Source organism: Ammodytes marinus (assembly GCF_949987685.1).
Source record: "Ammodytes marinus genome assembly, chromosome: 21".
Classification (NCBI taxonomy): Eukaryota; Metazoa; Chordata; class Actinopteri; order Uranoscopiformes; family Ammodytidae; genus Ammodytes; species Ammodytes marinus.
The window spans coordinates 12,883,708-12,908,288 of NC_137225.1; the positions used below are offsets into that span (position 1 = coordinate 12,883,708).

The 24,581-nt window shown below is 41.7% G+C and overlaps 1 protein-coding gene across 1 annotated transcript in view; it reads right to left on the reverse strand.

Moving 5' to 3' along the window:
• Positions 1-507: 507 nt before the first annotated feature.
• Positions 508-24,581, reverse strand: part of ntng1a (netrin g1a) — a gene marked incomplete at both ends in the record, with an annotated part of 78,682 nt that continues 54,608 nt past the window's right edge. The window contains 4 exons of the mRNA XM_080050184.1: positions 508-773; positions 7,110-7,244; positions 9,549-9,716; positions 16,469-16,495. Coding sequence (XP_079906310.1) covers positions 508-773; positions 7,110-7,244; positions 9,549-9,716; positions 16,469-16,495 — 596 coding nt within the window. The remainder of the gene's footprint in view (positions 774-7,109; positions 7,245-9,548; positions 9,717-16,468; positions 16,496-24,581) is intronic.

A 24,581-nucleotide genomic window follows, 5' to 3' on the forward strand; every position in this document is an offset into this window, starting at 1 on the left:
AGCAGCTTCTTTCTGCTTGTGCGAGAGCAGCTGTTGTTGCCGTGGCAATAAGAGAGAAAGTGAATGAGTCTGTCATCTTCAGTTATCCCTTCTTAAACTGGAAGGAGCTCAAGTAGCCTACCTGGTATGGCTTAGAAGATGGGGGGGGCGGGAGGGGGTCACTGCTCTTTGCTTATTTTACTCTTATTAGGCAAACGCTCTTCACTTTACTCTTTTTTTTATTAAATAATATCTGGCATTTTTAGTATTTTTTTTTTAAATTTCTATATATTCTTTGAAATTAAATGAAAAAGTTTTTGCACTCATCAGTCTTGCACATTCCCTTTTTCTTGTCAGCGCGAGTGTCCATTGAGTCTGGCGGGCGGCGGACAAGCTCAGTACAGTACAGTACAGTACAGTCCAGAAAAGCTCATGATTGTTCTTGTTTTAATGGGTTGTTGATTATTTGGAAGTGGGGGATGGGAAGGTTTTAAGGTGGAGGCGGCACTCTGTCACAGCAGGTCTCTTTTAGAGCAGGGGTGGCCGGCAGGAGGCCTCTCTCAGTAGTGCCGAGCCCAGCAGCAGCAGCAGCAGCAGCATTAGTAGGCCATGACCGGACGGAGGTGTCAGGGAGGGCTGGCCTGAGTCGGGGCCCCTGCAGCCCCCCAGCTCCGACTCACAGCGGGGCTTCTCACACAGCAGGCCTGTGTAGGCAGCGGGACAGTTGCAGCGGAGGTTGTTGACGCACACACCGCCATATTGGCAGCGCAGGAGGTCGTTGTCACACACCCGGGCTGCGTTTGGGAGCAATGCAAAAAAAAAGATAGGACAGAGAGGGTGAGATTCACAAGTGCAACACACATATTTGGGTGACACTTTACTTCAAGTGTACTGTGATGCATCAAAAGCATTTAACAATAGTAAACAAATCAAGTGCATTTAAAAAAAAATAACAATGTCATTATCGCCACAGTGGCCCCATTAAGATCTTAGGTAAGGCAAAGTAAACTAGTTTAATAATATAACACATTTCAGACACAAGGTAATTTCAAAGGTTTTACTTAGCTGATCCTTGGGGGGAAACAAGGAATTATCTCGTACTCTAATTCAATATATTGCAATTTTGATTAAAAATTATACTGTTATGGGAGTACATTTTGGTAAACTATGAATACTCCTCTCACACCTGCACATTAAATACCTGTACCTGCAACCTGTGCTGTTAAAACACCGATATGAATATTCATACAATAATTAAGCTTAATATTTACTGTGCAGATTAAAGAGTGGTATCAGTAGTCTCATTTTACTCCCTACAAGAAACCAACAAAACATATTTCCAAAAATGTAGACAATATTTCTACAACATTTTATTATGCAAGATAAATCATTTCTGATACATATGTGGAAATAACATTTTAAGATAACTCTGCAGTGCATGCATCATGATTCAATTAGACAAAATGTGAATTCATCAAGACAGTAATGTTGGTATAATGTGTAGCTAAAATCACACATGTCGAAAAGCCACCATGTGTAGAATTTGAAAAATGGTTATATATTTAGAGCTGGGACGCCGAGGCCACTCTATTCCCAGTGGAGGCAAGCTGTCAAGCAAGCTGGAGGCAAACAAAGCAGCGCCGCACAAACTAATAAACCAACAGAGACAAATGCACAGTGATAAACACGGGGGCCACTTCTGCCCATTCCACTCCTTTATAGGAGTGGAAAACAATGCGGTGAGCAATCTACGGACTCTATGGGACATAAATATCGCAATAACAAATATCAGGCCTCTTTCCTAAGATTCACGATTGGATGCATGCCGTCACCCAGGAATAGGCAAATAGGACTTTGACGAGAGGCTTGTTAAGGAACATTGACTCTGCGAATCCTATTTGTGCCACGTCTTGTTTTGTTGGAGAAAAAGGGAACCGCTGTTTGGCTGAGTAGGTTTTGCTTCAGGCCACAGCTCACCAATTACCATGCACAACTTGATCCAAATAAGACATCTGAACTCTCTGTGTCCCTTTTTTCTGGAACAGACATATCAATGACATGACCAATTCAGCCACACAGAAGGAACTTTTAGTAATGAGACGATAAAACAAACTACAAACACTGATACCAAAAAAATGGTTTCTTCCTTAGGAAAGCCTTTGTTCACTTGTGTTTTCTCCTCAAGATGGCGCAGATGAAAAAAAGATGACAGGGAAGAGCAAACAAGTGTATTCATTAAGGAATCATGTGCCCCCCCCCCACCCCCCAAGAAGCCTAGATATGATCAGTACACCGGGAGAGAATCCTTTAATTAGACAATGACCTTTCATCTTGTCCATCTTACACTGCCTTGCTTTCAAGATAACATCCTTACATGTTGAAGGAAAATCAATGTGGTTTGTAGTCTTTCTGTGCTCTCAATGTGTCATCAAAATACATAAACGATGTGCCAGACACCCATTGTATTTGTACGCCTCTACCAAGGAAGGTCAACCATGTGCAACAGGCTGGAGCATTAGTGATGGGAAAGATGGTAGCTTTAAATTGACTGCATATCAAAATGTGACCAAACAAGAACAGAAAAATACCCATACAATACAACCCTGGCCTTATTAAAGTCTACCATAGGTTGACGATTTGCTTTCAGCAATGACACTGGTCCATAGTGTTGGGTAAAAAAGTAGTATGGAACATCATTGGGATTATGTCTTATTTATCTACGAATCAAGTCTGTTCAATTTCATAAGCTTTACTGTATAGCTAAAAACACCTTTTAGCAGCAGCCTTGACTAGCTGCATTTGCCTATTGCTAGCGTGAGGTGAAAGTCAACAAACAAGTGCATGTCAGTAAATATGAATTCAGTTCGAGAAATAAATGTTGGCTAACAATAGCTATGTGGGATGGCTGACTGCTAATAGCTATCTTCAGCAGCATGGATACACTCCTCCGTGGGTTGCATTTAGCCCCGATTTAGAACAGGTTCAATTCACTGTGCTCCAGAAAGTAGGCTGAGTCCTAATACAGCAACATGTGAATTGTGCAAAATGGGAAGACAAAGCAATAATTGGGATCGGCATGGGTCATCCGTTCATCAAAATGTTGCTAGCTTCGTGTGTTATGTTATATCTAGATACAGAGGGTGCATTTTCATTTTAAGGTGAACCACTGCTTTAAAAATTCATTCTGTGTGATGCTCAACACTGCATAGCAAGTTCAGCTGGCTTCAAAGGAAGGTTCAGGTCATCGCTGGAAGATACCTGCAGGCAAAAGCACTTCATTGGATGCCAATTAGGCAACGCTAATGTCCAAAATGAAACAGAGATATTGATTTTTCAAAAGAACATCAGTGACAACGTTGTTAAAGATATATGGCAGGGTCAGATTCAAGATATTGAAAGGCAATGCAATGCTGTGAATGCGGAACAGCTGAGGGCATACAGTATATACTGTAATGTAAGAGCTATGGATTATGAGTTATGAAGTGATTGACCCCTGTGATATAAGTTTGGTCCTTGTTTCAGGGGAAGAGTTAGTGTAGTCTAGAACAACTGTAATAGTGTGACTAAGGCGACTGAAGAATTGTGCTGAAAGACTGAAAACTCAGTATAGGTATAGGATGCATTATTGTGAGAGCTCTGCACCTTGGTCTCTCTTCAATCCCTCACATTAACCATTCCTCCCCATGTAAACAGAGCCAGCACCGGCTTTAAGTGACAAGCTTTGTAGCGTTTGCTTTTGATATGAGTGATAATATTTGGAGAGGGGGGGACAGATGAACTAGCTGTGTCTGTCTGGGACTGTAAGGTGTTTGACAAGAGATTTGAGTTTTAATTGCATTCTTCGGTCTGCATGCTGATAGTCTTGTCCATGCACATAAATACTGCAGCAGCTAGGTAAGGTCAAGATTGAAAAGTTCCAAACTATTTCAGTGGCGGAATTACTCAGCATTAAGTAGTTCCTTGGGTGGGCATCATTTCTGGTATTTCCCATTTTCAGCTTTTCATTTAAAAAACATCTTATGCAGTCAATGAATTCACCTTGGAACAGTTGTGTATATTTTAACCAGTTGTTGTCATATTTAAGTTGTTGCAGAGCAGTGGGGGATTTGTTTTCAGGTAGTAAAATGTTAAGGATACATGAAGTAATCGATAGGATAGGCAGAAAACTAATTTCCCCACCATAGCCTCAATAGACCAGAATGCAGTGCAGTCAGGTCAGTGATCGTCTACAGTGTAAAATGTAGTGCACTCCTAAACAGAATCAAATATAAAAAAATGTCCTTGTCTGATATCGTTCTTACCCACTCTTTCACAATTACAGGACAGAGAACACATTTATTTGGTTGACCTGAAAGGAATTGTTGGTAACGTAGTAAAGCCTGCTATCAGAAATAAAGCTAAATGTAAAGGGAATGTAGGTAGAGAATCCTTTCTAATTTAATGAAAGTTGTTATTGTAACTAAATATGTCAGTTAAAGTTGAAATAAGAGTTGTATATTAGAGTGTGAAAATGTTCAAGGGTTGAAGGATTGCTTTATTATTTGAATCGGATTGCAGGAGAGTAAAATATTTCCTTGTTTTTATATTCACTGCTCCATAGCTACAAAAAGAAGACTCCTGATCCATTATGTGCTTGTCAAGCTGCATGTGACTTTCCATCTGCACTTGCTTGTTACTTGTAAACATTTAATGACTGCTGTCAAAGCATTTGCAGTATTTCACCCAGTAGTGCCTTAGCGTTTGCATTATGCGTACATTACTGGATGACGTGGGATGTGAGCCTTAACAAACTATGCCCTCTTTCCTACCTTTTGTGAAGAGACAGATGTGATTGTTGACAGTGTTTATTCACAAGCAACACGCTGAATGTATTAGTCAAAAACAGTGCATGTTAATGAATATTCATCTGCGTCAGGAACAACTCAAATGAACTGATTATTCATTTTACACTGAATTCAAATCATAAGCTCACAGCTGACTTTAAAGCACTTCAAATTCTCAAGTGTTTGTCTCTTGTTAGTGTCAAGCTGAACTGCAATTTATATTCAAGGACAATGCAAAGACATTTTTAGATGCTGCAAAAAACATTGACAGTCAAAGACAAAGTGTTTTCATGTACTCTTTTCCGTCACACTTCCTTACTATACTTTTACAACAGCCCCTGTAATGGGCCTTGCTCGAAAAAGAGGTCATTTGACCTTAAGTAATTGTGCCTGGTTAAATAAAGATTAAATAAAATTAAAAATTAAATAAACTAGAACTGCAAGCAGTTATTAGGGGGCCAAGCCTTACTACAAATAATAATTGTTACAAAAACAATAGGGTTCCCTGCCCAGCAGGGCTTGGGAACCGCGTTGCTCTGCAAAACGCGGTCCCAGCTCCTGCTCGGGCTTGGCCCCCTAATAATGAAAGCACAGCACAGTTGTGCTACAGTGCATTGTGATCCATTGTGGACAGCAATGGAATTGACCAATTTAGGTCCATATATCAATATTATATTAAATAGGGCTGTCCCCGACTCTGAATTTTGCAACACAGACATTTGACTATTTGCAATACTATGTGGCAATCAGAAAGTGCATTGGAGTTTTGGATCAGAATCATTATATATTACGCACAAACATATGAATCTCCATTAGTTTTTTTGTCAGTGACAGTTTCGTTTTGCCACAAGCTCAAGAAGATGCTCAATGTGCATGCTCACAATGTTCTTCTTGTTGGTGTGTTATGTTTCACATTATCACCACCCACTGGCATGGCATGATTATTCCAGTGTTTTGCTTTTATCCTGTTTTATGCAAACTGACTGACCAAAATAGAACAAAAACCTTTGCTTGACTTGAAGAATCTACAGTCACTGCAGGGGTTCTGACTGATGATTCAAATCACCGACTTCCAGGCGGCATCCCTTATATTGATTACAGATGTATTTTGGTATTAGATGTTTGAAATGTGTTTACTGTGCAGATTGCATATTACGCCACATCAGTGTTCTAAGCATTTAATAAAGCAGATGATTATATAAACTGAACACTGAGCATATTCACTTTCATTTTCCGGTGTATTTCCCAGGGTTCACTTCACGGTTCATGTATTTGCATAACAGTCATTATTAAGGGTATTGTTAGTGTTAGTATTTATTTTAAGAAGTGTACTAATAACAGTAAAGCTGGCTCCAGCATCAGATCAATGTTCAGTTCTGTTTTAACAAAGAAAAATCTTTGTACTGAGTTTTATTGCACAACATATACAGAATACAAAAACGTTTGCAGGTATAAGGCAATGCACTGAAAATGGTGCGCTAATGCCAGCTAACAGCAACTATTAGCTGGTCTGACGATGAATCATGTGACTTTTTATAAAGAGCTCCAAAGAGTCCAAATCATTTGTTTGCAGTGGTGGTTTTGTGTCTGAGTACTTTCTTTAACTGTCAAAGAGTTGAAATCCCTCATCATGACGGGTGTTCTTTATTATGGCTACTGCCTGTGTGTTTGTCACTGAAGTTTGACTGACAAAAAAATATAGCCTATGAAAAAAATGAAAAATTGTTGACATTTGAAAAAAAAAATCATTACACAGGGCATGCATTGCAAAATGACCGGGGGGAAATATAAACGGTAGACGGAAATAAATTGTCTTTCAGCAACAGAAATAATGTTAGTGTTGGATGACATTGTCCTGTTGTGGACTGGCAAGGGGGTTGATGGCTACTCAAACAGATCACAGGCAGCCTGTCAAGCAGTCAATATTGACTCAGCTGTTGTTTTGTTGGCGTGCGACACAGCTAGATAACTGAGTTACTGAGCAGCATGCGTCCTGCCATGCCATCGCTACTTTCTCTATTTGAGCCATCCAGGGGCACCTAGTCATATCACATTGTTAACGCAGCAAGTGTGAAATGCAGGTTCAGTTAGAGAACCAAATGACTTAAGTCAGTGTATTGGATTAGCTGGTGTTATGGGTTAGGTCTGTATTTGTCAAGGCAGCAGGGCGGTCCCTGCGCATGGGCAACACATTCTTCCAGACAAAGCTCAGGAACCACACAGAGAGAAAAGGGGAATCAGAGAGAAACATAGAGGAGGGGAAGAACAATCGAAGCTGCATGGTGGTGGGTTTGTGGTTCTACTTACATTTGCAGCCATCGTCCCACAAATAGCCGGGTAGACACTCCTGACACTTAGGCCCTGCAGTGCCCTCCTTACATATACAAAATCCTGTGCCATTACAGCGATCACTGACTGAGCCAAAGGGATTACAATTACACTCTGGAAAAACAAGACACACACATACACACAGAGGCTGGAAACAGGGTTGGTGCTTTGACTTTCCCGTCAACAGGTCTAATGTAGGACTTTCCACAATGTGGACCTCATTCCTAGAGCTAAATCACAAGCTCAACTATTACAACAAGGTGCTTCATTGTTTTTTAACATGTGAATAGATTTAAAGACTCATAGAGAAAAAATGCTACCATTTCAACTGCAATGGAGACAGAATGAGGAAAGAATGAAGTTGATTAAAGATGCATTTGTATTCATAACAGCGTATTCGTTATTAGTCTTAGACTTTTCCATTATAGGTATACAATGTGCAATGAGCAAATATGCAAAGCATTGTCAGTAGCTTTGATGACTTGAGATGAACAAAGTGGGCTAATCTGCACATGCTTTTTCTAATATCTGATTCATTCGTACAGGTAGAAATATAAAAAGGTGGAAAGAGGAGACAGGAAATGGGATCAGCAGGTATCCGATGGATAATGGCATGTCACAAAGATAACGAGTGAATGTGCAGGATTTAAAGGAGCGAGAGTACAGTTCATTGAAATGGGCATTGTAGTAATATGTTCTTTAATTCTCTTAAAACTTAAATGTTATCCTTCTTAATCTTATCTTCTTCCTTGTGTCTTTGGCAACATTTTCAAATGCCCCTTTATCGTTAACAGAAGAGCATGGTCGTTAGCCACACTTAGATTTGAAACACCCTTCCAAAAAGCCTCTAGAAGAAAAACAACAACAACCTATTGGGGCTCAACTGACCTTGAAGCTTTCCAAAAATCGACTATGGAGCACTCTGGAGTTAAAGTGACACCTATTATGACAGTCCCCGACCATCACATTGCACCTTCTGTGACTGTGTTGGCTGCACAAGGCTGCACCCGAGTGACGTCCGGCATTGGGGTCAGGCAAGAGGAGCAGGGTGAAGTGACAAACAGGGGTGGGGGGCAGTAAGTGAGGGGCCAGGTGACGACAAGTTTGCCACAAAGTAACGCCTCGGTGACTGTTAGCGCCTCGTGAAGGGTTTCAGCTGCTACTCCCGAGGCCATTTCATGTATGTGACATATGCACTTGTGTGGCACTTCTGACTCGCCGTATGACTTCCCGCGACATTTCTCTCAGAGCGTGTGTCGCTTGTCAGACTCGCCCCTCAGGACTCACAAATGCACCTGCCACTGAGTGCTGTGAACTCACACTCCAGCTATATAGAATCCAACAGGGACCCAAACTAGTGCCTTAGGAACTGTGTGAAATGCAATTAACCACACTTTTGTCTTTTTACACATAATAAAAAAACAGATGATGCAGCGTACGATTCTTGCGTTAAGTTCATGGATAATACACCAGAATCACCAAATAAAAATGGAATTTTCATCTTTGGTTGTATCACAATTGTTAAGGGGTGGCCCTGTTTTTACAAATCATATTAAATTGAATACCAATTAGCAGTCTGACAGTGTTATCACAGTTTTTATGTACAGCATAAAATTGTCCTATCTGCTAAATCAATCTAGCTTTAGATCAATGCTTGACTCACAGCATGGCCCTCAGATGTAAGCTAGCAGCTTAAAACCTACTGTAAAATACATCATCAATCAAAAAGAACCCATTAGACCATTGGATAGAAGAAGCTAACTGGAATACTGTATTATCAGATATCTGCAGTTATTCAAACTACTCATACTTGAGGGGAGTGACTCCTACTCATTTCAAGGTGGAATCAGTGATTCAGGAGAATGCTTGTTGTCAAAAATCCCTTTCTGTCCAAATCAGTGAGTATTTCCTCAGGATCCGCTTCCTGTCCGTAATGTGTGTGCGCAAAATACAAATCCAGTATCAATATACAGCCTAGGCTTTGTAAATGGGCATGTTTCTAGCTAAGGTGGGCCCCCTTTGTTTACATACCAGATTACAGAGCCTAGGCTGTGTACTATCACCAGATTTATTTTCAGCGCACACACAGTACAAACAGGTAGCGGATCGTGAGGAGATATTATTATGATATTGACAAAAAGTAATTTTGACAACAGGCGTTATCCGGAATCGTTGTCTCCACCTTTGACAATGAAGGGGTAATGAGCGACATCATTGTGTGCAAAAGCAGAAGAAGCAAAAGAGGGAGATGTTGAGACCACTGAAAGACTTGAAGGTTGTGAGCATGGTGAAGTGGAGGTTGGTGAAAGATGACATAGTGACCAATCAAAGACAGGAGATGAGAAGAGGGAAAGTGTTTGTGTGAAAGCAGGGTGGCAGTGAAAGGGGCCAGGATGGAGGTGGGGGGGGGGGACTAACCTATGCACACATTTTCATCGTCCAGTTCTGCCGAGGCATTGCGGTAGTAGCCCGGCTTGCATAGCTGGCAGTGCTGGCCCCTAGTGTTGTGCTTACAGCTCACGCAAATGACGTTGTTTAGCAGCTCGATATAGCTGCATCGGTTGGAGTGGCCAAAGCATTCGCAGTCTTGCAAAAGAGAGTAAGTGTGAAGGAAGGAGAACAAAGAAAGAGAGAAAAAGGAAAAAGAGAAAGAAAGAGAGACGCGGTAGGGAGTGTTGGAATTGTTGTTTTTTTTGCGAGTGCTACGGCGGTGGGGTTAGCAAGAATTGAGCGAGGCGCCACGGCATGCAAGGTATAAAGAAAAACAGGAGATGTTGGGGAAGTGATGAGACATAGCGGTCACTCATGGTTAGTCTGGCAGGGGCACAGCCAGAGTTAGAGAAAAAAACATCACATAAAAGAAAAGCACGGCGTTAGTAGTACTCAAAGAAGTCACGTCACTTCAAACACACCACAACATGAGGCGGGGAATGCTCCCACACGATGGCATAGACACACATGGTCACATCACGAACACCACACGGAGTAATGCAGGTCAAACCATGGATGTAATGGATCTTTTAGAGAGTTGTGAGGTTGTGTAGTTGATCTTTTGATTGTCACGATTGATCTGGTTTGAGGTAAATGCATGATGAATTTATTAATCCGAGAAACCCCCTTCACTTATCCAACAAATACTTGTTGAACAAGTGGCTGGAAAGTTGTCTTTAAATGTCTAGTATTACAACCCAAGTTCTCTTTCGGAAAGCAGTCAATTAGACAAGTGAGCCTATGGTGAGTTGCAGCTGGGAGAGAGTGTGTCATTGCCTTCTATGCAGTGTCATGTCACGCTAAATTAGATATATGGAGTTGTAGTTGGACTGCGAAACCTCATGCTGCAGTCTATGATACCCACTGCAGCCCTGGCCTAAAGGGGGGGGGGGGGGGGGGGGTGGAATGGGAGGGGGTAGGCCCAGTTCAGCTCTTTCTGAGTGAGGATCAGTGTGATACGCTGAGTGACCACTGACACCATGTGTCACAGCACAGACAGATGTGACCCTTAAGCTTTGCTGGCAGCCGCTTGGACAGAAAGCCCGCTAACAGATCCAGAGGAGAGTGGGTGGTGGTAGAGGTGGGCACTTTCTTCCAAGGGATTGTGGTTATTAAGGATCTGAATTGAGGTCAGTTCTCTCCACCGTCCGCGCGACAAGGCTTGTAAATTAAGGACCAGCAAGTCTAGTCCACTCTAACTTTCACCTAAAGCAGAGAGTCTTGTCCGAGTGTAAGCCAAGATATTTTACATTAGGTGTCTCACTCTCACAGGCATACTCTCGGAAGACAAATAATCTCGCCTGTTCAGAAATAGGCTAGGGTCATAAATCATGCACTCATGGGGAAACAGAGTCTTGTGTCGTGGAGACAGGTTCCCCGAAAATAGTTGTAGACTCAAGCACCCGCTTTATTTGCACTGAAAAAGATATGATTCCAGGGGACTTTTAAAGTGTTTAGAACAATTCCATAGACAAACGATTCCTGAATGTGAGATCCATCAGTCCAGCACTGAGCCGGAGATGCGGACACAGAGAACTCTAGCATTGGGTTAGCGCTGCAAGTGTAGGGGGGGCTTACAGTGAAACAGAAACATTACGTTCATACAGTCAGGAGGCTTGGAGGTCATCTGGGGGGAGGGGGTGGGGGGCAAGGTGTGAATTCCAGAGCTCCTACCTCGCTTGCTGTTTGCAACGTGGACAGAAGGGGCAGTAGACAATGCAACTTGAGGAGCTACTAGACAAATTAAAAGAAGAAACAAACAAACAAAAAAAAACATGATATTGCAATTAAACAATAAACATGTAATGTCAGAGAATTAAGAATACTGAACATCATGCATAATAATAAATGTAACAGTAAAATAAATAAAGAAACATACGCAATAATGATGAATGATGGCTTTGGGAAATAAGGAGTGACATTGCCATGTGAAGTTGGCTGCATGTAGCAGCATCTGTCACACATGCCTTAGATGGGCGGACAATCCCTATATTTAAGTCTCTCTTGTATGCTTCATTTCATTAACAAGTGCTTTTTTAAATTCAAAAGCCTCTGTGTGTGTTTCCCCAGACAGAAACTATCCCCTGACAAACTACTGTACACCTCGGTGGAGGCCAGCCGAGCATTGTCACCCTATACATTTGTGCACAGGAGCATGGGTAAGGATACTGGCTAGCAGTGAACACATCAATCCCTCCATTCCTTTGGGGTCATAAAACAAACAGTGGGAAAAAAATTAATAATAGGCCCAGCTTCTGCCATTGTACGGGGATGAAATGAGCCTCTGACACATACGCTTGGCTGCAGTCATGGAAACACAGAGACGAGTGTTGGTGAGGTGGCTGCACATCACATCTGCACCACGGATTAGGTTGAGATGAGCCTAACATCAATCTACATAAAAAAACACCGTGAAAACTCAGATGCTTTTTCTTCCTGATGCACTAAGATGGGGCTGAGATCTGCAGAAGCTATACGCCTAAGTACAAAACAGTGTGTATGTACAAATGTATAGTGCACACAACGAGTGTTTAAGAAGAGAATGCACGGCACTGCAAGACTCCCCGATGAATACTCAAGCCTCAGGAAAATAACCAAGATTGGATAAGGGGAAGACACTATCCCACGAAAACTCTTAGCTTTCCAAGAGTCATCTGTAGCTTACTGCAAAAGGGGTACATGGATTAGTAAAAAAAACATAGTTGGTGCATATTCTTTGATGCCTACCTTCATTTTGCTTAGCGACACCTAGGGATGAGACATTCGGCCGAACTGCGTGCAATTAAAAGAAACCAGGAGTTATTCATCTGCACTTGTGTGATGCACTTTACATAATATAGTCTAAAGGGGGGGGGGGGGACTAAGTGGTAGTGGACACAGACAACTGGAGACAAGGACATGTCCAGGACTCTGTAAATCAGGACACAGCAAATACAACGGGGCAGGGCTGACATGGACGAGCAAAGAGAATGCATCCAAAGACCCATTAAGGACATTGGAGGGAGGTTGTATGTAATTTGTGTGACTTACATGGGCTTGCTGTGTATATGTATGTTCATGGCAATGGCAATGATGAGTGAAAAAAATGAAGAAAACAGATAAAAACCCTTCTTAACCTTGTTTTTCAACTCGCTTGCATAAATCATGGCCTAACTACTATGAATAGCAAATTAAGAAGTTAGGGGGCATTTTGTTTAATTCATTGCATCGACTATGTAATCAATATCTAATTACAGTGTATTTCTGGTGGAAGAATAACAATGAATAAATAATGGCAGGTGTTAGGACTTGGAATGACGGACTGCTGTGGGTAGCATAACCTCATAATTACATACAAGTCGGTATTTCCGTGTCAGGGAAATACATTGCGGTTGGAAATGGAGAGGACCCAAGCAAAGGGAGGAGCACGGATAAGTTTCCTCATCTTGCCCCTTCATCTCTTCACTTGATCTTACCGTCCTTTTGCTATCGACTCCATGAATCATGCAGACTTGGGTCATTAACGTCCAGTGGTCTCTTGGCGAGAAGCCTACTTCCCATACTATGTGTGTGAATACAGAATGCCACTGATGTTCATGATGTCAACTCATTTCAGAAATACCATTTTCACACATAACGATTGTTTCAAACCTTTTTTTTTTCATTACATCTGAATGGAGTAATACATTAGCTTAGAACTTGGCATGTCTACACACTGGGAAAATCTCTTTTTACCTCCTATCATTCCTGTATAATTAGCCTGTCAGGGTTATGTTAGACCCGTGGGCAGGTGATAGGACTGTTAACAGGCTTAAAATCCATTGTAAACCTGGTCTAAAATAGTAAAAAATACAATATCAAATGTGTATGTTTCAATAAGCTTTAGCAAAAAATAAACGTTCATTCATATAATTACATTTATAATTAAAAAATAAAGTAAAAAAAAACTGCTTTTTCACTGCATAGAGGATTACTATTATGTAACTGACTCCCAAAAATTACATAGTTCGAAGGAATTTGTGGATTTCGGTTTACAGGGGCTTTAAACCCCCGTATTATTACCAATCATTGATTTCAAAACAGCATGAACAAAAGTCTTCAGTATCAGTATCTCCTGTCTCATTCTTCTCTTTCATTTTTTATCTCCTGCAGATTGTTTCACAAAGGAGGCTGCTGGGGGATTCTGGCATTGGTGAAGACTGTGACATCTCCAGTGGGTTAAAGTCACTGGATGAGAGGCTCTTTGAAAATGACAGTTAAAAGCATGAGACAAAGGGCACATCACTCAAACCCAGTGGCTATGAAGTATCTTAGCGCCTTGTTTTTATATCTGAATTCACATCCTCTGTTGCTCTGTTAAGCTTTTAGTGGTGAAGCCATTTGCTCAAAAACAAACCTGACTTGTGAGGAACAACTGTGATGACAACACAGTATCGGTTGCTTGAGAGAAAAAACAAAACACACGTGCAAAATGCACTGTCCTGATCTATACTGTCTAATTGGTAGAGTGAGTTAATTTTTAATTATTCTGTGATGGCAATTGATTGGATGTAACACACATCTGGGTTCCATTAATTATTTGGTTATGGGGAATATTCAGGTAAGGCGAGTTAAATGAGTGGTGACGGATTTTAATCAATGCCATACCCATAATGAAATGCAATCTCGCAGAGCCAGAATAGTTTTTTTAAATATTAATTTCACTTTAATGGTCCGCATTAGGCGATTCTGCCTGGCTTAATACACTTGAAATAGAATTGAGAAAAAGTCAATAAAGAATTAAATTACCTTCAAACAACAACGTGAAATGTGTATTGCACCCCTACTCCCCCACTACACCAACAATTGCTATGCTTCTAGTCCTTTTAACAACCTCAAGGACATCCTAACCTTTTTCTGTTGTCTCTATTTATACTTTATTAACAATGCATACGTAAAATTGGTTTGAGTTTGCACTGAAAACTGCCTCATTCTATTCAGTGTGTATAGTTGTTCAGTGGTATGCCGGTTTCTGTGGGAAGCTGTGACAACCAGCCATTTGTGAGAACTATAAATCCCTGAGGGCCAATCTGGATGAGAAGTGAAGACTTTGGTTTGGCAGTGTCTATTCTACATCACCCAGCCCCCCAACACACACTCACACACATTTATCAGCATGCACTCTCTTGCATAGAGAATTTGAGGTCAGCCTTTGGACATGGTCTGGCCTGACATTTGGATGGGACGGGGAAGGTTGATTTGAATATGTATGCATGTACAGTATATATATACACGCATGTATGAAGACTATGCACACACACATGCACTAAGCTCTCGTCATGCCATGCATAGAGTGGAAGCATAATATACAAGGAGTGAGGAGGTGTTGAGGGAAGCAGTGGAAGATTGGTAACGGGGGAGGGGGTGGTTTGATCTTCTTGGCCACATGTCCATTTCTGACTCATGACACAGCATCAGCCTTTAAAACCCAGTGTTTACTTCCTGTGTAAGCTACCAATCTAAAGCCCGATTAAAAAACCACCTGGGAGCAATCTGTTTTCACTCTCTGTCTGCACACAGCACGTTTTGGGAATCTCGCCCGGCCATAATCTTAGCCCTTAAACGATGAAAACAAGACACATGTGCATGTGTCGTCCATGTGTCCCTCTGGCATTAGCTTGATATTCAGTGGAAGGAAGCTTAAAGAATCAAATTGTGAAGCTGAAAATCTACATTTGGGAATTTTCTCTTTCTTGCTAATTGTTAGATGAGAAAATTGATACAACTCTCAAGTCTGTCTCTTAAATATAAAGCTGAAACCAGGAGAACGCTTAGCTTAGCCTAGCATAAAGACTTGGCAGGGGCAAACAGCTAGGTTATATGTTGGCCCTTTTTACACTTCAGTTTTTATATTGACTAAACACTATAAAGGGTTAATTCGGTTAACCATTAGACAGGAGGACAGTTTTTACCCCTGCTTCAAGTATTTGTGTCAAGCTAAGCTAAGCTAACTGTCTCCCGGTGTCAGCTCAATTTTTAAAAAGGGAGCTATTCATTAATCTTCTCATGTAGCAACTAAGTGAATTTAAAATGAATGGTAAATCATTTGAATGATAGGAACCTGAAAATGCTGTTTTTTTGTTGGCAAAAATAATCATAATTTAACAGCAAAGTTGATCATTGGATCCAACGAAAAAAAGTCTATGTGGGTCCACTATCAGACAGGGAAGGGGCAATTTGCTAATCAATGTGATGCCAGAGAACAAAGGATCCTCACTAACACCAGGGCAATAAGGGGGGGAAAAGCTTCAGGGGAATTGAGCCCAGCTGTGAATGCACTTTGACTTGTTCAATACAGTGCTACAGTTCCTGCATCACACAGCCTTCCAGGCAGCGGTAACATGAGACATGGCTCCTCTCTCCTTCCTCCCCCTCCTGAGGGGCTACTGGTTGACAAAGATAATACCAGCCAAGGTGCTTGCGGCTTATATTAAAATGACCTCCTGTGACTCTATACCGTCAGAGAGGTCTTGGCACTTTAATAAAGTCTAGATGCCATTTATTTATAATGCATGGGAGAGAGGCCAAAAAAGAAATAACAAAACAAATGACATTTCTGCATGCAGAGCCAGGCAAGTGTTATCTGGTTGAGTTGAGTCTGAATAAAGTTAATTAATATGCCCACATCATGACAATAGAGCCCCGGCTATAACTGATGTCTTCCCAAATAAGAAAAGGTTCGCCAACAATTAGCGAGTGATCCTTTGTATGGAGATTGGAATCAGAAATGAACACTTGGCACCAAGTTCAGGGTTTTATGGCGAAGGGGTGGCACAATAGGCGAAGCAAAGCATGTAGCATACAGAGTTCCTTTGTGACAGTTTACTTACTAACTGGACCAATCTTATTAGGAATACCTGCAAGAGAGAAAGAGAAAAAGAGCAACTTAAATCAAGGCATGACATTGACTTTGAGGCAACAAATGCAACATTTCACCCAGAGAATAAAAGTGTATTGTTAGTCCTGCCATAGGCCCTCACAGTTGATTGAGTTTGTGATTCATTTTGATGACCTGTATACACTTGAAATAACATGGCTTCTGAAGCAATGTAAGTCTGCACTATGATTTGAAAGTCTTGTCTGATGCATGTTCAGCTTCACGGTTCTTTGCTTTCTTCAGGCTTCCTCTTTTATTTCTGCTTTCATGGCCCTGTTGGTGGTAGTGCCAGAAAAGGTCATTACTGCCCTCTCCCATGCCATAAAAACACATCCGAATATCCCACCATCACTGAAAGAACTGCTCCAGGGTCCACGGAAATGCTCACAGAGTCTTTATTTTAGTCGTTTCTAAAGTGGAAAAGTTTCGTACTGCTTAAGGATTCTTTCAAAAGTGTTGCCAAAGACTCACACAAAGAATTCTCATGCACACAAACACGCACAACATATCAAAAGGACATCATAGATAGCACACTCTGCCTCTGACGCCTTAGAAGGACATGTCTTATCCTGCTGCCTGCCTGCCTGTCTGTCCATACCTCCATCACGCTATCCCGTGTGCCAGACAGCCACTGAGCAGATAATACAGTCTGTCTCATCCCCATGGTGACAAGATCTCTCCCGCACCAGGACATTGTCGGGCTAAGGATCTGAGAAAGATTGAAACATTCATAGGCTTCCTGTGCTGATCATTTCGCCACCTACGTTCGTTTTGGCGTTAATTAGGACCAGAAATATGAGCGGTGCACACATACTCACATGCGTGGTTGCCACAGGCAAAAGCACTTTGCCATTTATCTCTCTGGTTGTATCAGTATTCTTCAAAGGCATGTGAACACACTGACTGAGTGTGTGTCATTTTAGTGGGCATTCATTTTCAGAGGAATTCGCTTTCAGGACCCACCGGTGCCAGCTCCACTTTTTTTCTAATCATCCGTTTGAACAGAGGCCCTGCATCCCTTTCACTCTGCCCCCTGCCCCTCAATAACGCAGTCCGCACACAAAAACAAACATGCCTCCTCGCCATGGGAAGGGGAAGCGTGCTGGGCAAAAAAAAGAAGAAATGCGCCCACGTTAACTAGAGATGGAGAAATGAAAAAAGGATGCTTTCTTCCACTACTAGCTCACATCACTCCGGCCGTCCGCTCACCAGCACACCTGCGGCCCCCGGCAGAGGAAGAAGGGAAGGCAAGGAGGCATCTGCACTAGGTTTTTGGGAAGCTTTCATCTAATGGATAAAAATGTCTCTAAGTACTCAGGGGGGGAACACAAAGGATTTCCTGAGTGTGCGCATGTGCTTATGACCGTGGACTTTGATCAAACTCCTGTCAGTCAATCAGTCTTCCCCTGATCTCTGCCTGCGAGCTGTATTTAGTAGCAAATCTGTGTTGCCGTCTGAGAGCTGTGAGGCGCAGGGGGCTATGGTGACATATGGAGGAGGAGCATAATGGATGTCAGACCTCAAGGGGGCGGGCAGATGCTAACCAGAGACAGGAAGGACGAGCGCAAGGACAATCAGGATCACAATCACCTTATTGTAGCAAAGTAAAGTTCGATTTGGTAGCATTGCTTCTGATCATCACAACATCTACTGATGAAATTGAGCACTGAAAATTGAAACATGGAAATAAAATAATATTGACCATTGACTCGTTCAGATCCTCCGTCCATTCCAATGGACATAACTTTTCCAGGATGTTTGGACAGAGGTGAAACAGGACATTTGAGATATTGCAATTAGATATTCCAACATTAAACCTAACAGTAACATTGGGTGGTCCTTAAACATTTTCAACACGTTGTACTGCTTTGACAGCCGTTTTTTTTGTTAAAATAATACAAAATATACATGCAATGTGCTCTAAAATCTTCTATTTATTTTTCGATATAAGTTATACAGGTGGAAAGATAAAGTACACTCCTGCTTTTGTGTCCCTCTCTCTGAAATCGAGGACCCACTGTTATAAAAATGTCTCTTTCAAACTGTGTTACGAATAGTAACTAGGGGGGGGGGGGGGGGCTCAGGAAAAAGTGGATATGTCTATGTATAAATGCAAAATGGAGTTTATATGGTAAAATGTAAAGTATGCATTTTCACACCAGATATGAAGGCCTTTATCATCTACTAATACGTACGCTATTACAAACTCTATTACTACACATGCTGCTGAGCCAAAGCTGCATTTTAGAAGGTCCCTCAAGTCACACGAAAAGTCAAAAAGTGAGACTGCAAGTTTTTTGGCTCTGTGACTGAACTTTAAAAAAGGGGTGAAAAAAAGCAGCAGTGCAGGAGGACTAAAAAGGGCCTGGTTAAGTAGCTGACGGAGCAAAAATAAACATAGGCTATCTACATCTAGTCTGGAAGATTTGCAGGGGACCAGCAATACATTAAATGGAAAGGGATATAAATATAAAACCAGAGCAAAAAATAGAGAAAGTGAACCACACCACCACAACTTTCAGTGTGAGTACACAGTTTGGGCTGAGATAAATATTCTTCATAACAGTGATTTAGAGATAATGTTCAAAAAGTGCTGCACTGTAGGCCAATGTGCACATGACTGTGGTTTGCCCTTAGCTAAATGTCAAAGAAACATCAGCGTAACTCAAGTACTGGAACTTAAAGGTGCCCAATGCAGTTTAATGGTAGGGGATGTGTTTACATTTGCAGAGCCTTCAAATGGTTTACAAAGCATACTTACTCGACATGTTATTACTGAATAATTATATCATCACAATACACAATCAATACAAAATTATTTTTCGAGATTGAGATTTTGAAACAGTAACTCTTCAGGTAGTTTTCTAACTTCAAACAGTGTTCCAAGGATCCACTCTCCTGCAAGGGAAGTTTGTTTATTCAGTTCATGAGAATATATCTAAGAAGATGTGCACTTCACTGACACACCCAAAGTTACATAGTGCACCTTTAAGTGTTCAACCCATCATACCACTGAAAGAAAGGTAATGTGACGGACAGGGGATGGTACAACCCGTTTATCTTAAATACACACAAAATAGTTGCCACATGTAAATCATTTTTTCTCATGATATGTTCATCTACTCTATTCAACATGCATTACACTTTCCTCCGCAGTTACGGCGAGCCAAAGTGACAACTCACCAGACAAATTGCACTTTGTCAGTTTGTCTGTCTCAGGGCCAAACAACCTTTTTTTTCTTCCAGCGTCACCATGTGGAACACCGACGGCCTGTCAGCGCATCTTTATGAACAACCTGTGGGCTTTCCAGCAGATGTCCAGGATCCCATGTCGAGTCATTCCATTAATTTACAATCACCGTCATTTCCAGTCCCCTTCACCTGCCTGGCCCCTCCGCCATTACGGGGCACGGCTGCAATCTAATTTGGTCCTATCGCACAGGAAGAGCATTAGGGAAGCCTGCTTATGTTGTTGTCCGTGCGCTCTATTGATTTTCATGAGTGGCGCGGGGGATCATGGCTGCGAGCGGCCGGATGAACACGACTGCCGAGGGGGTGTGTGTGTGATTTGTCATTCATGAACATGATCTGTGTGCGTGTGGGGTCAGCACATGTGACAGAACACACACACATACACACACTTAATGTATAATGGGCATTCAAATAGAGTATAGAGAGCCCCCAGTCGTGTGGGGCATCGACTGATTCAAAAATAATTCCAGCATTACAAAGTCTTGCGGTTACAAGTCCCATTGCTCAATGTTCACATGTCACTGGTTCAGTTCCAGTTATCTTGTCATCCATCCAAGACCATCACTGTACCCTTGCTAATAGATTATCAGAAACCAATAGTAATATGTTCTCTCGTGGATGCATGGGCTTTTAAATCTTTGGCATACAATCTATTTCCAATGCCTCGCAAAAAAAGATGATCAAATTTGTCATACTGTTCCTAGATTCGGCTGTCCATTCAGTTATTGGCATGGATATAAGGTTGTGTGTGTGTGTGTGTGTGTGTGTGTGTGACTATGGGGCGTTATTACATTGTTTGTCAGTATCCATTCTGCTTTGACCTTCCATGTGTCGTACCTGTTTGCCTTGGCGCTATACCTGCACTGCTCTGGAAAGGGGCTTATGCTGAATTTCCACCGCAGGCAAAGTTGGTAATTACTTTCCTTGGCTGCCATAATTTTATAGCAATCCATCATTATCTGGAGCTCTTTGGCTATATATATATGGGAGCCCGGTGTCGTCGACAGGCATTGCTAACTGGTTAGTAGCGGAAAAAGAGGGGCTGCCGAAAAATAACCGAACACTGCTACTTGATTGAATTCCTCAGGAGCCAAATTACGTCTTGGCTCGCCGAGGAGTTGGTTCCCTTGCTTGCTTCCAAACGTGTAGATCTAAATTGGAGCTGGCAAGTCTTAAAGTGCTCACGAGCCTAGTTGGAAGAAGCACAGTTTAAGATTTAAGGGAAGGAACGAGGTGTACATGTCAGTGTGTGGCGGTGAATGGGACGAGGAGTAAAAAAAAAAAATGTTATCATCTAGAGATGGGAGAAACAAATATTTGAAAGAAAGATTACCATCACAGCTGCACAGAGCTGGGATGTGGGAAAGACAGAGTAAACAATCTTGGTCTCTTGGGAGGTTGGGGGTAGGGGGGTAGGAAGGGAGGGAGGGAGAGAGAGCGTGAGCATGAAACAATACCAAGAAATGGAGGGAGAACAGGCAGACGAATACGAAGAAAAAGGTGGTGGGGGAAGAAGGACAGAATGAGACAATGTAAAACAACAGGTGATGAGTTTTACAGAGAAAAAGAGAGAGAACACAGGCTAACATTTCATTTCAAATGGTTGTGGAGGTAAAGAATAAAAGGTATAAACGAGTGGGTGCTGTGTGCGAGGGAGAGAAGTTGGAAGTGGAAGCTTGTCTATGTGTGTGGATGCATAAACACATGGCACTAATTGAATACACAGTATACACAGTAGAGCTGTGACCCTGACGATTTTACTCGGAGCTGAAGAACGCTCACTGTATGCTGATTTAAAGAGGAATGACACTTCAATTAAATATCTTTATCTATGTCAACAATTGAGGATCTATCTAAGTAATGTATGGTAAAATGTAAAAAAAATAAAAGAACTGAAAATGGGCAGCAAGAATTAAGTTTGTTGGAATAGCTACTGTTGTTTGCGTAATGTGACCAAGTAGTTCTTAAATAGTGCTTTGTTGGTAAAATCATGTAATTACACTAATCAATTAGTTAGCAATGAGCTTCCCAGGGCTCATTTAATGCTTATGATTCATTATTTAGCAAAACATTTTTTAAGAGGCCATTCGCTATATGTTTGCCTACACAAATCACAGTCAAATCTGACATACTATAAGGAGCACTTAGCACATACAGTTTGTTTGTGTTCACACACACACACACAAACTCACATGCATAAAGAATGAGATTTATTCTCCGCTGGAAATATCAGTTCCTGTGGGATTTGGTCTTGTCATTGAAATATGTTTAGAAACCTACTTCCTATGCACACAAAGGAAGATTAATCAGAAATATCTTTGTGTGTGCAAATGAACATGAGGGATAGTGTGTGTGTGTGTGTGTGTGTGTGTGTGTGTGTGTGTGTGTGTGTGTGTGTATGTGTGTGTGTGTGTGTGTGTGTGTGTGTATGTGTGTGTGTGTATGTGTGTGTGTGCCTACTGTAGCATCTGGCTCTGCATTATTATACTCTAATAAGGGAACAGCAACAGAAAAATGCAATTTGTTAGTCCCAAAGAATTATATGTGTTCTTATTGTGTCTGTCAACTCGAGATATGACGGCGCTTCTTTTCTTTCCCTCTGTTAACCTGGGACCAGCACAAGGGGGATTTTCAGTCAGACGGTGGAGGGCTAGTGTGTGTGTGCTGGGGAGGAATCATTACATTGAAATCCGCAGCATGTCCACGCCTTCTACTGCTTTGATCAAAGGAGATCCATAAACTGCTAGGCTGGCTTCCGCTCAATCTGAACAAGTGTCTTCTAATCCTATCCCGACAAGGGAATCTATTCCTTTTACCAAGCCCCAGGCAAAACAAATGAAGACTTAATCTCTCCCACCCCAAAAAAAATTAATTAAGTGATGGATAGAACTTAACTGAATTCAATTATTTGTAAAAATTGGGAAAAGGCTTCTCTTCCACTACTAGATGATGTGTTCAAATAGATACCTTTGATTAAATAGTCTTTTTTACATGTGTGTGTAAATGCTCGAACCAACATTTGAAGCCGCAGCCCAAAACAGCACACAGCAGAACACTATTTTAAAAGGTTCAGTGTGTAATATTTAGTAGTATTTAGCAGCATGTAGTAGTGAGATTCTACATTGCAAAACTCCCTCTCTTTTTTGTACAATTTACAGAAGTTACGGTGGCCTTCAAGGACAAGAAGCAGGTTTTTAAAGATGGCATCAACCACCACTGCCTCAAGTCCTTTCCACAATATCAAGTGAGGAGGTGAAGATGTATTTAGTTATTTATTCTATAGAACTCTTTCTTCGTCTTCCTACAGGTGCATTTCTGGCGGACACCCACTATATATAAAAACACGAAAGGCGGTAAAGTATGTCCGTTCTGTGCTTCTGTATAAACATTGCGGTGCAACACGGCCTGTTCCTATGTAGATATAAAATACTAATTTTAAGGTGATTTGAACTTATTTTCGCGATTATACATTAATTAAGACGTAATTATGAATATTATATTACCTTTCTACCAAGTCTTCTCTGAAAAGTGCCAATCAATTCTACACCTTTAAGGCCCCAACACATTAAAGATGCATTGTGTACAACTTTGCAACAATTAAAAACTTTTCGGATTGGGAGGATATTTCTTTGATGTTAAAATACCAGCCATTCCCCAACCTTACACTTGAAGACTTACAGGGCTGTCTCCATGCAGCAAGGTTGCATACCTCTTATATAACTCCAGTGCTTATGTCACCAGGCTGAGACGGGTCACAACCTTCACCAGCTCCTCACTTTTCCTCGCTTCGGTACATGGTCGCACTCCAGAGTTTGTTCTGTTGAGCGACCATTAGTGTGTGTTTGTATACACTTTCTTCATGTGAGCCTGTGTTTGAGAACACACGTGTCCTAGCTTGATGAGTGTTAGCTACTTTAAAGCCCTCTCCTTTCAGCAGACTTGCTATTGACCTTGTAGACATCCAGCACTTACGCCAAAGCTATAATCTCTTCTTTCAACACACTAATCACCGCATGCAGACACATACAGGATGAAGGGGGGAAAAAAAGCGAATTTCTCCAAATCCAGTTATCCTGTTAAAGTGCATTTAGGGATTTCTCCCTTTTAATATAACATTCAGGATAGGTTTTGTACCACTTGAAATGAACTTTTTCAAGACGCCACCCATTGCTGCCCTCCTCAACAGCCAAGCGTCTATCTCGCTCAGCATCCCCAGCCCCTACAGTGAAATGAACTGCCACGGTTAATTCTCAAACTGATCCCTCTCCCTCTGTCTCCGCAGAAAGGGAGGAAGCGAGAATGAGTGAGGCTGAGAGACGGATGGAGAGGTTTGGGGTTGGGGGGGGGGTTGAGAGACATAGACGGAGAAAGGGAAAGCGAGAGAGACAGTGCCACCGCAGAAGGCTGAGTTAGCTGTGACAGAGAGTGATGCCCACTTCCCCTCCCTCTATCTCCACCATCCTTTTCTTTCATCATCACTTTTTTTTAAATCCCGCACTTCTCCCTCTTATCCGCGCCTCATTGTAAGACGAAATACTCCACACCCCCTCTGGATGATGATGATTCATCGATCCCCTTATCGCCACAGACGACTTGATGGGCACAGTAAAAATAAATTAAATCTTAATTACATTTTCATCTTTGACAAATTTGTCTCCGAAGACCCGCCATATGCTCAGTGGGTTCATGGGGGAAAACATCGAGATGGGGAAGAGGAGACTTTTAGGGAATTGGTGTTGAATGGACTTGGCAATTACAAAAACAGCAAAAGGTGCATTTTTTCTATTCATTTATTTCTTTTTTGGTCAGCCTTG